Genomic DNA, 12,516 nt, shown 5'->3' on the forward strand with positions numbered 1-12,516 from the left:
CGTATTTTTGTTATATTGGGAATTGTATTTCTTTCTATTTAAAAAAACGTTTTACCGTATTAATTCATTCTTTCTGTCAACTTTATTTTCAGGCTTATTCTACTTATCCAGATTCACCAGGTCAATTTACATCTATAAATTCTGTCATCCCTGGATATCAGTTGCCTGTATATAATTATCAGGTAATTGAAGAGGGAGTAAAATGTTTTACTTTCAGCTACTATTGAGGCCTTCAACTTGTTTATACAAATTGCTTGAATAGTTTGTCATTTTAAAGTAGTGAAATGTACCTAAAATTTAAGAAATCACTTAGAATTCGTGTAATGAGGACCTCTGTGTTACTTAGAAGTGATGAAATAAGATTTTGACAGGAGTGTACTCAGCAATAACTTTTCTGTAGAACAATTTCTGAGATTTGTGTTTCCGTCTTTGTTTCAGCATGTATTTTGTTATCTTTGCTGTCAAAGAGCTGAAACATCCCGGCTGACTTTCATGAATCTTGCAGAGATATAAAGTGAAATAAAAGCTTAACCCAATTCTTAGAGCACAGAATTCCGATTGTATTTTTATTTTAGCTTGCTGCTTCATGGTAGTAGTTCTCTGGGTCTGTTTTCAACGATACAACTATTATCTATGACCCGTAATCATATGTGTGGTTACAAATTCAAAGAATTAATATCTTTGAGGATGCTACAATTCTATTTCCAGAAAATTGGGAAGATTGAGGTTTTCCATGTAGAAGTAACAACAAGAACTTCAGGGATTAGAAACCTAAAGTACTTCTTTTTTCCTATTCTGTTTCTTTCATTATAACAAAGGAGCCATCATGATAAATACTTCAATATTATGTAACTCACGGGTTTTTGAAAATATGTAGGAATATTTACATAATTGTGGTTACTTTTTTTTTTTTTTTTTTTAAATAAAAAGATTCCACTGCACTGGTCTGTTGGGGCGCAAAGGAGTTAGGTTGTTCCTGTGGTAAAGCGAATTAGTGAAACATATACTTCCTCTTCTTCCTTGATTTTTTGTGTGTCATATGTGCCTATAAATACTTTAAATCATCCTTTATATTAATGTGTTACGTTTTGTTACTTTCTTTTTAACCTCTCATGGCAGCAACAGTGCCTTTTTCTCTCTCAGGTTTTGTATGCTTAAGCAATGGCTTATCCACGTAATGACAAGTGTTCAGTTACTTGTTGGTAGATTATTTAATGTAAGAAAGGTAGTCCTAATGTGGCTTTACCTAAGAACGGTAGTATTAATTTGGCTTTAGAAGAGCATGTATCTGATTAGAATCTGCGTCTGGATTTACCAAGCATAAAAAATTTGATAAAGAGAAACAGAAATGTTTTTCTGTTAATTACTCTTAAATAAGAATAGGATTAAAAAGAGCATTACCTCTATAACACCTGAGCTGCTTTCCCCCATGTAACTAAAATATTTGAAAGCAGTTCTTCTCATGTGTCTGCCTACTTTATTCTTCTCTAAGTTTAGCAATTAATCCAGCTATTCTTTATTTGAAATGATTTCCAGATGCCTCTGCGTGTAAATTGCTGACTTCTGGATATATTCTGATTCTGGAATGGGTAGATTTCTGATAGTTTTAGATATCTGTAAATCCCATCAGTTTCTAGCGTGTAGTGTCTCCGACCCTTGTTACTTTGCTATTTAAAGTAGATTTGACATATTCTGTCACTTATTGGTGATAAATAACGTTTATTTCCTTCTTAGTTCATTTTATTTATATCTTAGTTGAAAAGACATTTTCTTTGATGGAAAATAAAGTAACAGAATAGTAGTGAAATAGTTATTCAGTGTTTCTCATTTGTTGACGTTTTCCCTGTGCTTGAAACACGTACAGTATACCTCATCAATGGCTAAAATAAAAGCCCTATTTCTAACATTTACTGTGAGCCATTACCGAATCTGGGTGTATTCATGCCTGCTGCGTACCTATATGTGTTCAAAGAATAAGTATTTATTGAAACATATGAGACTTTATACTGTCTCTTTTCCAGTATTGGATTATATATTGCACTTAGGTTTTCAACGTAAAGTACAGAAAATGCCATAAATTCTGTAGAACTACATATTACCTTATAATATTGTCAAATACAAATCAGTCCGGAAGCATTTTTACAGGGAAATAGCAAATGTATTAATTTAACTTACATTGAACTCTGTCTTAATGTAGCCTTATCACCAGTGTAAGAAATAACTTCTGGGTGGGCATAAGTACACAATATAAGTAAGGTTAACTTTGCCTGGTGAAATAGCCAATTCTTTTGTCATTTGTCTGTTCCCCCTCCACGCCCAACCGTAGGACTCGACCGAGAATAATACATTCTTCGTAAATCAGTCAGTCATTTACAATTCTGCATTGTTGTATATAGAAAAATAATTAGTATTTCAATGTTTTTCATATTTTTGTTCTACTGTGAATATTTCTTTCTAATTAAAAAAAAGTTTTACCTTATTAATTCATTCTTTCTGTATAATTTATTTTCAGGCATATCGTACTTATCCAAATGCACCAGTTCAGGTCATCACTAGATATCAGTTGCCTGTATATAATTATCAGGTAATGTAAGAGGAAGTAAAATGATTTGCTTTCCAATATTATAGAGGCCTTTAACTTGTTTATACAAATTTCCTGAATAGTTTGTCATTTTAAACTAGTGAAGTGTACCTAAAATTTAAGGCAACACTTAGAGTTAGTGTAGAATGAAGACCTCTGTCTTATTTAGAAGTAATGAAGTAATATTTTGACGGGAATATACTTGGCAATAACTTTTCTGTAGAACAGATTTCTGAGATTTGGTGTCCCCTTCTTCATTTCTGGATTGTAGTTTTCATCTTTGCTGTCAAATAACTGAATGAAACATCCAAACTTGACTTTGCTGAATTTTGTTAGGGAGATAGAGTGAAGTAAAATTATGATCCACTTTTTTTATGGATCATAAATTATGATCCATTTTTTTTAGAGCACAGAATTCCAATTATATTTTCATTTTAGCTGGCTGTTTCACGGTAGTAATTCTCTGGATCTCTCTTCATAGATACGACTATGTCTGTGACCCATAATTATATCTATGGTGATAAACTGAAAGAGCTACTATCTTTGAGGTTTCCACATTGCCAACTCCAGAAAATTTGGAGAAAGGTGAAGTTTCATATATAAAAGTAACAAGAATGTCATGGACTAAAAACATAAAGTACTTAAGTTTTCCATTCTGTTACTTTTATTATAATGACAAAGGAGACAGCAGGATAAGTACTTCAATATTGTGTTTCTCATGTGTTTTTGAAAATGTGTAGGAATATTTTAATAGTTTTGGTGTCCGTTTTTTCTTTTTTTTTCTTTTTTTTTTTTAAAGGTGCCACCATAGTGGCCTGTTGGAGAGCAAAGGGATTATGTTGTACTTGACGTTAAGTGAATTAGCCAAACGTACACTTCCTGTTCATTCTTGATTTTTTTCCATGTCGTATGTGCCTATAAATATGTTTAAATGATTCTTTATAGTAATGTTTTATTTATTTATTTATTTACTTTCTTGTTAACCCGATTATAAACTCCAATGAGAGCAACAGTGCCTTTTTTGCTCTCAGGTTTTTATGTGCTTAAGCAATGGCAGGTCCACATAATGATAGACTATATAATCAAAGAAAGGTAGTATTCACGTGGCTTTAGAATTAGTATGTATCTGCGTAGAATCTGCCTCTGGCTTTACCAGCAATAGAACGTTTGTAGAAGAGAAACAGAAATGCTTTGCTGTTAATTACTCTTAAATAAGAATAGGAATAAACAAGAGTATTACCTCTAAACCACCTGAGCTGCTTTCCCCCCTTATAACCAGTTCCTAAAGTGCATGAAAGCAGCTCTCCTTACGTGTCTGCCCACTTTATTCTTCTGTAAGTTTAGCAGTTCATCTAGCTACTCTTTATTTGAAATGATTTCCAGATGCCTCCTCATGTAAATTGCTGACTTCTGGATATATTCTGGTTCTGGAATGGGTAGATTTCCGATGTGGTTTGGTATATATATATATAAATCGCGTGAGCTTCTGGCATCTGATTTCTCTGATCCTGCTTACATTGATATTTAAAGTAGGATTTGACATACTCTATCACTTACTGTTGATAAATAACGTTTGTATTCTTCTTAGTCTATTTTATTTATGTGTTAGTTTAAAAGACATATTCTTTGATGGAAAATAAAGTAACAAAATAATAGTGAACCAGTTGTGCAGTGTCTCTAATTTGTTGACATTTTCCACGTGCTTGAAACATGTATGGTATACCTCTTCTTTTTCCTTCTCTGAACAGTGGCTAGAAAAAAAAAACCTACTTGTTTGTGTCATTTACTGTGAGCCATTACTGAATCTGGGTGTATTCATGTATGCTGCTGCCTGTATGTTTTCAAACAATAAGAATTTATTGAAACATACGAGACATGCTTTCTCTTCTCCACTATTGGATTATAGACTGCACTTAGTTTTTCAGAACGAAGTACAGAAAAAGCCATAACATCTATAGAACTGCATGTTACCCTATATTATTGTCTAATACAAAACAGTCTAGAAATATTTTTACAGGGAGATAGCAAATGTGTTAATTTAACTTACATTGCAATCTGTCTTAATGGAGCCTTATCACCAGTGTAAGAAATAACTTCTGGGTGGGCATAAGTACCCGATATATATAAGGTAAACTTTGGCTGGTGAAATAGTCACTTCTTTTGTCATTTGTCTCTTCCCCCTCCCCACCCAAAGGGTAGCACTTGACAAGAGAATTTTTATTTCTTCATAAAGTCAGTCATTTAGAAATCTGCATTGCTGTACGTAGAAAAACAATTACTGTTTCAAAGTTTTTCGTATTTTTGTTATATTGGGAATTGTATTTCTTTCTATTTAAAAAAACGTTTTACCGTATTAATTCATTCTTTCTGTCAACTTTATTTTCAGGCTTATTCTACTTATCCAGATTCACCAGGTCAATTTACATCTATAAATTCTGTCATCCCTGGATATCAGTTGCCTGTATATAATTATCAGGTAATTGAAGAGGGAGTAAAATGTTTTACTTTCAGCTACTATTGAGGCCTTCAACTTGTTTATACAAATTGCTTGAATAGTTTGTCATTTTAAAGTAGTGAAATGTACCTAAAATTTAAGAAATCACTTAGAATTCGTGTAATGAGGACCTCTGTGTTACTTAGAAGTGATGAAATAAGATTTTGACAGGAGTGTACTCAGCAATAACTTTTCTGTAGAACAATTTCTGAGATTTGTGTTTCCGTCTTTGTTTCAGCATGTATTTTGTTATCTTTGCTGTCAAAGAGCTGAAACATCCCGGCTGACTTTCATGAATCTTGCAGAGATATAAAGTGAAATAAAAGCTTAACCCAATTCTTAGAGCACAGAATTCCGATTGTATTTTTATTTTAGCTTGCTGCTTCATGGTAGTAGTTCTCTGGGTCTGTTTTCAACGATACAACTATTATCTATGACCCGTAATCATATGTGTGGTTACAAATTCAAAGAATTAATATCTTTGAGGATGCTACAATTCTATTTCCAGAAAATTGGGAAGATTGAGGTTTTCCATGTAGAAGTAACAACAAGAACTTCAGGGATTAGAAACCTAAAGTACTTCTTTTTTCCTATTCTGTTTCTTTCATTATAACAAAGGAGCCATCATGATAAATACTTCAATATTATGTAACTCACGGGTTTTTGAAAATATGTAGGAATATTTACATAATTGTGGTTACTTTTTTTTTTTTTTTTTTTAAATAAAAAGATTCCACTGCACTGGTCTGTTGGGGCGCAAAGGAGTTAGGTTGTTCCTGTGGTAAAGCGAATTAGTGAAACATATACTTCCTCTTCTTCCTTGATTTTTTGTGTGTCATATGTGCCTATAAATACTTTAAATCATCCTTTATATTAATGTGTTACGTTTTGTTACTTTCTTTTTAACCTCTCATGGCAGCAACAGTGCCTTTTTCTCTCTCAGGTTTTGTATGCTTAAGCAATGGCTTATCCACGTAATGACAAGTGTTCAGTTACTTGTTGGTAGATTATTTAATGTAAGAAAGGTAGTCCTAATGTGGCTTTACCTAAGAACGGTAGTATTAATTTGGCTTTAGAAGAGCATGTATCTGATTAGAATCTGCGTCTGGATTTACCAAGCATAAAAAATTTGATAAAGAGAAACAGAAATGTTTTTCTGTTAATTACTCTTAAATAAGAATAGGATTAAAAAGAGCATTACCTCTATAACACCTGAGCTGCTTTCCCCCATGTAACTAAAATATTTGAAAGCAGTTCTTCTCATGTGTCTGCCTACTTTATTCTTCTCTAAGTTTAGCAATTAATCCAGCTATTCTTTATTTGAAATGATTTCCAGATGCCTCTGCGTGTAAATTGCTGACTTCTGGATATATTCTGATTCTGGAATGGGTAGATTTCTGATAGTTTTAGATATCTGTAAATCCCATCAGTTTCTAGCGTGTAGTGTCTCCGACCCTTGTTACTTTGCTATTTAAAGTAGATTTGACATATTCTGTCACTTATTGGTGATAAATAACGTTTATTTCCTTCTTAGTTCATTTTATTTATATCTTAGTTGAAAAGACATTTTCTTTGATGGAAAATAAAGTAACAGAATAGTAGTGAAATAGTTATTCAGTGTTTCTCATTTGTTGACGTTTTCCCTGTGCTTGAAACACGTACAGTATACCTCATCAATGGCTAAAATAAAAGCCCTATTTCTAACATTTACTGTGAGCCATTACCGAATCTGGGTGTATTCATGCCTGCTGCGTACCTATATGTGTTCAAAGAATAAGTATTTATTGAAACATATGAGACTTTATACTGTCTCTTTTCCAGTATTGGATTATATATTGCACTTAGGTTTTCAACGTAAAGTACAGAAAATGCCATAAATTCTGTAGAACTACATATTACCTTATAATATTGTCAAATACAAATCAGTCCGGAAGCATTTTTACAGGGAAATAGCAAATGTATTAATTTAACTTACATTGAACTCTGTCTTAATGTAGCCTTATCACCAGTGTAAGAAATAACTTCTGGGTGGGCATAAGTACACAATATAAGTAAGGTTAACTTTGCCTGGTGAAATAGCCAATTCTTTTGTCATTTGTCTGTTCCCCCTCCACGCCCAACCGTAGGACTCGACCGAGAATAATACATTCTTCGTAAATCAGTCAGTCATTTACAATTCTGCATTGTTGTATATAGAAAAATAATTAGTATTTCAATGTTTTTCATATTTTTGTTCTACTGTGAATATTTCTTTCTAATTAAAAAAAAGTTTTACCTTATTAATTCATTCTTTCTGTATAATTTATTTTCAGGCATATCGTACTTATCCAAATGCACCAGTTCAGGTCATCACTAGATATCAGTTGCCTGTATATAATTATCAGGTAATGTAAGAGGAAGTAAAATGATTTGCTTTCCAATATTATAGAGGCCTTTAACTTGTTTATACAAATTTCCTGAATAGTTTGTCATTTTAAACTAGTGAAGTGTACCTAAAATTTAAGGCAACACTTAGAGTTAGTGTAGAATGAAGACCTCTGTCTTATTTAGAAGTAATGAAGTAATATTTTGACGGGAATATACTTGGCAATAACTTTTCTGTAGAACAGATTTCTGAGATTTGGTGTCCCCTTCTTCATTTCTGGATTGTAGTTTTCATCTTTGCTGTCAAATAACTGAATGAAACATCCAAACTTGACTTTGCTGAATTTTGTTAGGGAGATAGAGTGAAGTAAAATTATGATCCACTTTTTTTATGGATCATAAATTATGATCCATTTTTTTTAGAGCACAGAATTCCAATTATATTTTCATTTTAGCTGGCTGTTTCACGGTAGTAATTCTCTGGATCTCTCTTCATAGATACGACTATGTCTGTGACCCATAATTATATCTATGGTGATAAACTGAAAGAGCTACTATCTTTGAGGTTTCCACATTGCCAACTCCAGAAAATTTGGAGAAAGGTGAAGTTTCATATATAAAAGTAACAAGAATGTCATGGACTAAAAACATAAAGTACTTAAGTTTTCCATTCTGTTACTTTTATTATAATGACAAAGGAGACAGCAGGATAAGTACTTCAATATTGTGTTTCTCATGTGTTTTTGAAAATGTGTAGGAATATTTTAATAGTTTTGGTGTCCGTTTTTTCTTTTTTTTTCTTTTTTTTTTTTAAAGGTGCCACCATAGTGGCCTGTTGGAGAGCAAAGGGATTATGTTGTACTTGACGTTAAGTGAATTAGCCAAACGTACACTTCCTGTTCATTCTTGATTTTTTTCCATGTCGTATGTGCCTATAAATATGTTTAAATGATTCTTTATAGTAATGTTTTATTTATTTATTTATTTACTTTCTTGTTAACCCGATTATAAACTCCAATGAGAGCAACAGTGCCTTTTTTGCTCTCAGGTTTTTATGTGCTTAAGCAATGGCAGGTCCACATAATGATAGACTATATAATCAAAGAAAGGTAGTATTCACGTGGCTTTAGAATTAGTATGTATCTGCGTAGAATCTGCCTCTGGCTTTACCAGCAATAGAACGTTTGTAGAAGAGAAACAGAAATGCTTTGCTGTTAATTACTCTTAAATAAGAATAGGAATAAACAAGAGTATTACCTCTAAACCACCTGAGCTGCTTTCCCCCCTTATAACCAGTTCCTAAAGTGCATGAAAGCAGCTCTCCTTACGTGTCTGCCCACTTTATTCTTCTGTAAGTTTAGCAGTTCATCTAGCTACTCTTTATTTGAAATGATTTCCAGATGCCTCCTCATGTAAATTGCTGACTTCTGGATATATTCTGGTTCTGGAATGGGTAGATTTCCGATGTGGTTTGGTATATATATATATAAATCGCGTGAGCTTCTGGCATCTGATTTCTCTGATCCTGCTTACATTGATATTTAAAGTAGGATTTGACATACTCTATCACTTACTGTTGATAAATAACGTTTGTATTCTTCTTAGTCTATTTTATTTATGTGTTAGTTTAAAAGACATATTCTTTGATGGAAAATAAAGTAACAAAATAATAGTGAACCAGTTGTGCAGTGTCTCTAATTTGTTGACATTTTCCACGTGCTTGAAACATGTATGGTATACCTCTTCTTTTTCCTTCTCTGAACAGTGGCTAGAAAAAAAAAACCTACTTGTTTGTGTCATTTACTGTGAGCCATTACTGAATCTGGGTGTATTCATGTATGCTGCTGCCTGTATGTTTTCAAACAATAAGAATTTATTGAAACATACGAGACATGCTTTCTCTTCTCCACTATTGGATTATAGACTGCACTTAGTTTTTCAGAACGAAGTACAGAAAAAGCCATAACATCTATAGAACTGCATGTTACCCTATATTATTGTCTAATACAAAACAGTCTAGAAATATTTTTACAGGGAGATAGCAAATGTGTTAATTTAACTTACATTGCAATCTGTCTTAATGGAGCCTTATCACCAGTGTAAGAAATAACTTCTGGGTGGGCATAAGTACCCGATATATATAAGGTAAACTTTGGCTGGTGAAATAGTCACTTCTTTTGTCATTTGTCTCTTCCCCCTCCCCACCCAAAGGGTAGCACTTGACAAGAGAATTTTTATTTCTTCATAAAGTCAGTCATTTAGAAATCTGCATTGCTGTACGTAGAAAAACAATTACTGTTTCAAAGTTTTTCGTATTTTTGTTATATTGGGAATTGTATTTCTTTCTATTTAAAAAAACGTTTTACCGTATTAATTCATTCTTTCTGTCAACTTTATTTTCAGGCTTATTCTACTTATCCAGATTCACCAGGTCAATTTACATCTATAAATTCTGTCATCCCTGGATATCAGTTGCCTGTATATAATTATCAGGTAATTGAAGAGGGAGTAAAATGTTTTACTTTCAGCTACTATTGAGGCCTTCAACTTGTTTATACAAATTGCTTGAATAGTTTGTCATTTTAAAGTAGTGAAATGTACCTAAAATTTAAGAAATCACTTAGAATTCGTGTAATGAGGACCTCTGTGTTACTTAGAAGTGATGAAATAAGATTTTGACAGGAGTGTACTCAGCAATAACTTTTCTGTAGAACAATTTCTGAGATTTGTGTTTCCGTCTTTGTTTCAGCATGTATTTTGTTATCTTTGCTGTCAAAGAGCTGAAACATCCCGGCTGACTTTCATGAATCTTGCAGAGATATAAAGTGAAATAAAAGCTTAACCCAATTCTTAGAGCACAGAATTCCGATTGTATTTTTATTTTAGCTTGCTGCTTCATGGTAGTAGTTCTCTGGGTCTGTTTTCAACGATACAACTATTATCTATGACCCGTAATCATATGTGTGGTTACAAATTCAAAGAATTAATATCTTTGAGGATGCTACAATTCTATTTCCAGAAAATTGGGAAGATTGAGGTTTTCCATGTAGAAGTAACAACAAGAACTTCAGGGATTAGAAACCTAAAGTACTTCTTTTTTCCTATTCTGTTTCTTTCATTATAACAAAGGAGCCATCATGATAAATACTTCAATATTATGTAACTCACGGGTTTTTGAAAATATGTAGGAATATTTACATAATTGTGGTTACTTTTTTTTTTTTTTTTTTTAAATAAAAAGATTCCACTGCACTGGTCTGTTGGGGCGCAAAGGAGTTAGGTTGTTCCTGTGGTAAAGCGAATTAGTGAAACATATACTTCCTCTTCTTCCTTGATTTTTTGTGTGTCATATGTGCCTATAAATACTTTAAATCATCCTTTATATTAATGTGTTACGTTTTGTTACTTTCTTTTTAACCTCTCATGGCAGCAACAGTGCCTTTTTCTCTCTCAGGTTTTGTATGCTTAAGCAATGGCTTATCCACGTAATGACAAGTGTTCAGTTACTTGTTGGTAGATTATTTAATGTAAGAAAGGTAGTCCTAATGTGGCTTTACCTAAGAACGGTAGTATTAATTTGGCTTTAGAAGAGCATGTATCTGATTAGAATCTGCGTCTGGATTTACCAAGCATAAAAAATTTGATAAAGAGAAACAGAAATGTTTTTCTGTTAATTACTCTTAAATAAGAATAGGATTAAAAAGAGCATTACCTCTATAACACCTGAGCTGCTTTCCCCCATGTAACTAAAATATTTGAAAGCAGTTCTTCTCATGTGTCTGCCTACTTTATTCTTCTCTAAGTTTAGCAATTAATCCAGCTATTCTTTATTTGAAATGATTTCCAGATGCCTCTGCGTGTAAATTGCTGACTTCTGGATATATTCTGATTCTGGAATGGGTAGATTTCTGATAGTTTTAGATATCTGTAAATCCCATCAGTTTCTAGCGTGTAGTGTCTCCGACCCTTGTTACTTTGCTATTTAAAGTAGATTTGACATATTCTGTCACTTATTGGTGATAAATAACGTTTATTTCCTTCTTAGTTCATTTTATTTATATCTTAGTTGAAAAGACATTTTCTTTGATGGAAAATAAAGTAACAGAATAGTAGTGAAATAGTTATTCAGTGTTTCTCATTTGTTGACGTTTTCCCTGTGCTTGAAACACGTACAGTATACCTCATCAATGGCTAAAATAAAAGCCCTATTTCTAACATTTACTGTGAGCCATTACCGAATCTGGGTGTATTCATGCCTGCTGCGTACCTATATGTGTTCAAAGAATAAGTATTTATTGAAACATATGAGACTTTATACTGTCTCTTTTCCAGTATTGGATTATATATTGCACTTAGGTTTTCAACGTAAAGTACAGAAAATGCCATAAATTCTGTAGAACTACATATTACCTTATAATATTGTCAAATACAAATCAGTCCGGAAGCATTTTTACAGGGAAATAGCAAATGTATTAATTTAACTTACATTGAACTCTGTCTTAATGTAGCCTTATCACCAGTGTAAGAAATAACTTCTGGGTGGGCATAAGTACACAATATAAGTAAGGTTAACTTTGCCTGGTGAAATAGCCAATTCTTTTGTCATTTGTCTGTTCCCCCTCCACGCCCAACCGTAGGACTCGACCGAGAATAATACATTCTTCGTAAATCAGTCAGTCATTTACAATTCTGCATTGTTGTATATAGAAAAATAATTAGTATTTCAATGTTTTTCATATTTTTGTTCTACTGTGAATATTTCTTTCTAATTAAAAAAAAGTTTTACCTTATTAATTCATTCTTTCTGTATAATTTATTTTCAGGCATATCGTACTTATCCAAATGCACCAGTTCAGGTCATCACTAGATATCAGTTGCCTGTATATAATTATCAGGTAATGTAAGAGGAAGTAAAATGATTTGCTTTCCAATATTATAGAGGCCTTTAACTTGTTTATACAAATTTCCTGAATAGTTTGTCATTTTAAACTAGTGAAGTGTACCTAAAATTTAAGGCAACACTTAGAGTTAGTGTAGAATGAAGACCTCTGTCTTATTTAGAAGTAATGAAGTAATA

The 12,516-nt window shown here is 32.6% G+C and overlaps 1 protein-coding gene across 1 annotated transcript in view; it reads left to right on the top strand.

The window, feature by feature from the left end:
- LOC129025923 (deleted in azoospermia protein 4-like) overlaps positions 1-12,516 on the top strand; it is a 92,381-nt gene that overhangs the window by 52,522 nt on the left and 27,343 nt on the right. Inside the window, exons 26-28 of the mRNA XM_063660931.1 lie at positions 2,513-2,584; positions 7,388-7,459; positions 12,263-12,334. Coding sequence (XP_063517001.1) covers positions 2,513-2,584; positions 7,388-7,459; positions 12,263-12,334 — 216 coding nt within the window. The remainder of the gene's footprint in view (positions 1-2,512; positions 2,585-7,387; positions 7,460-12,262; positions 12,335-12,516) is intronic.

This window comes from Pongo pygmaeus, chromosome Y (genome assembly GCF_028885625.2).
Source record: "Pongo pygmaeus isolate AG05252 chromosome Y, NHGRI_mPonPyg2-v2.0_pri, whole genome shotgun sequence".
NCBI classification, from domain to species: Eukaryota; Metazoa; Chordata; class Mammalia; order Primates; family Hominidae; genus Pongo; species Pongo pygmaeus.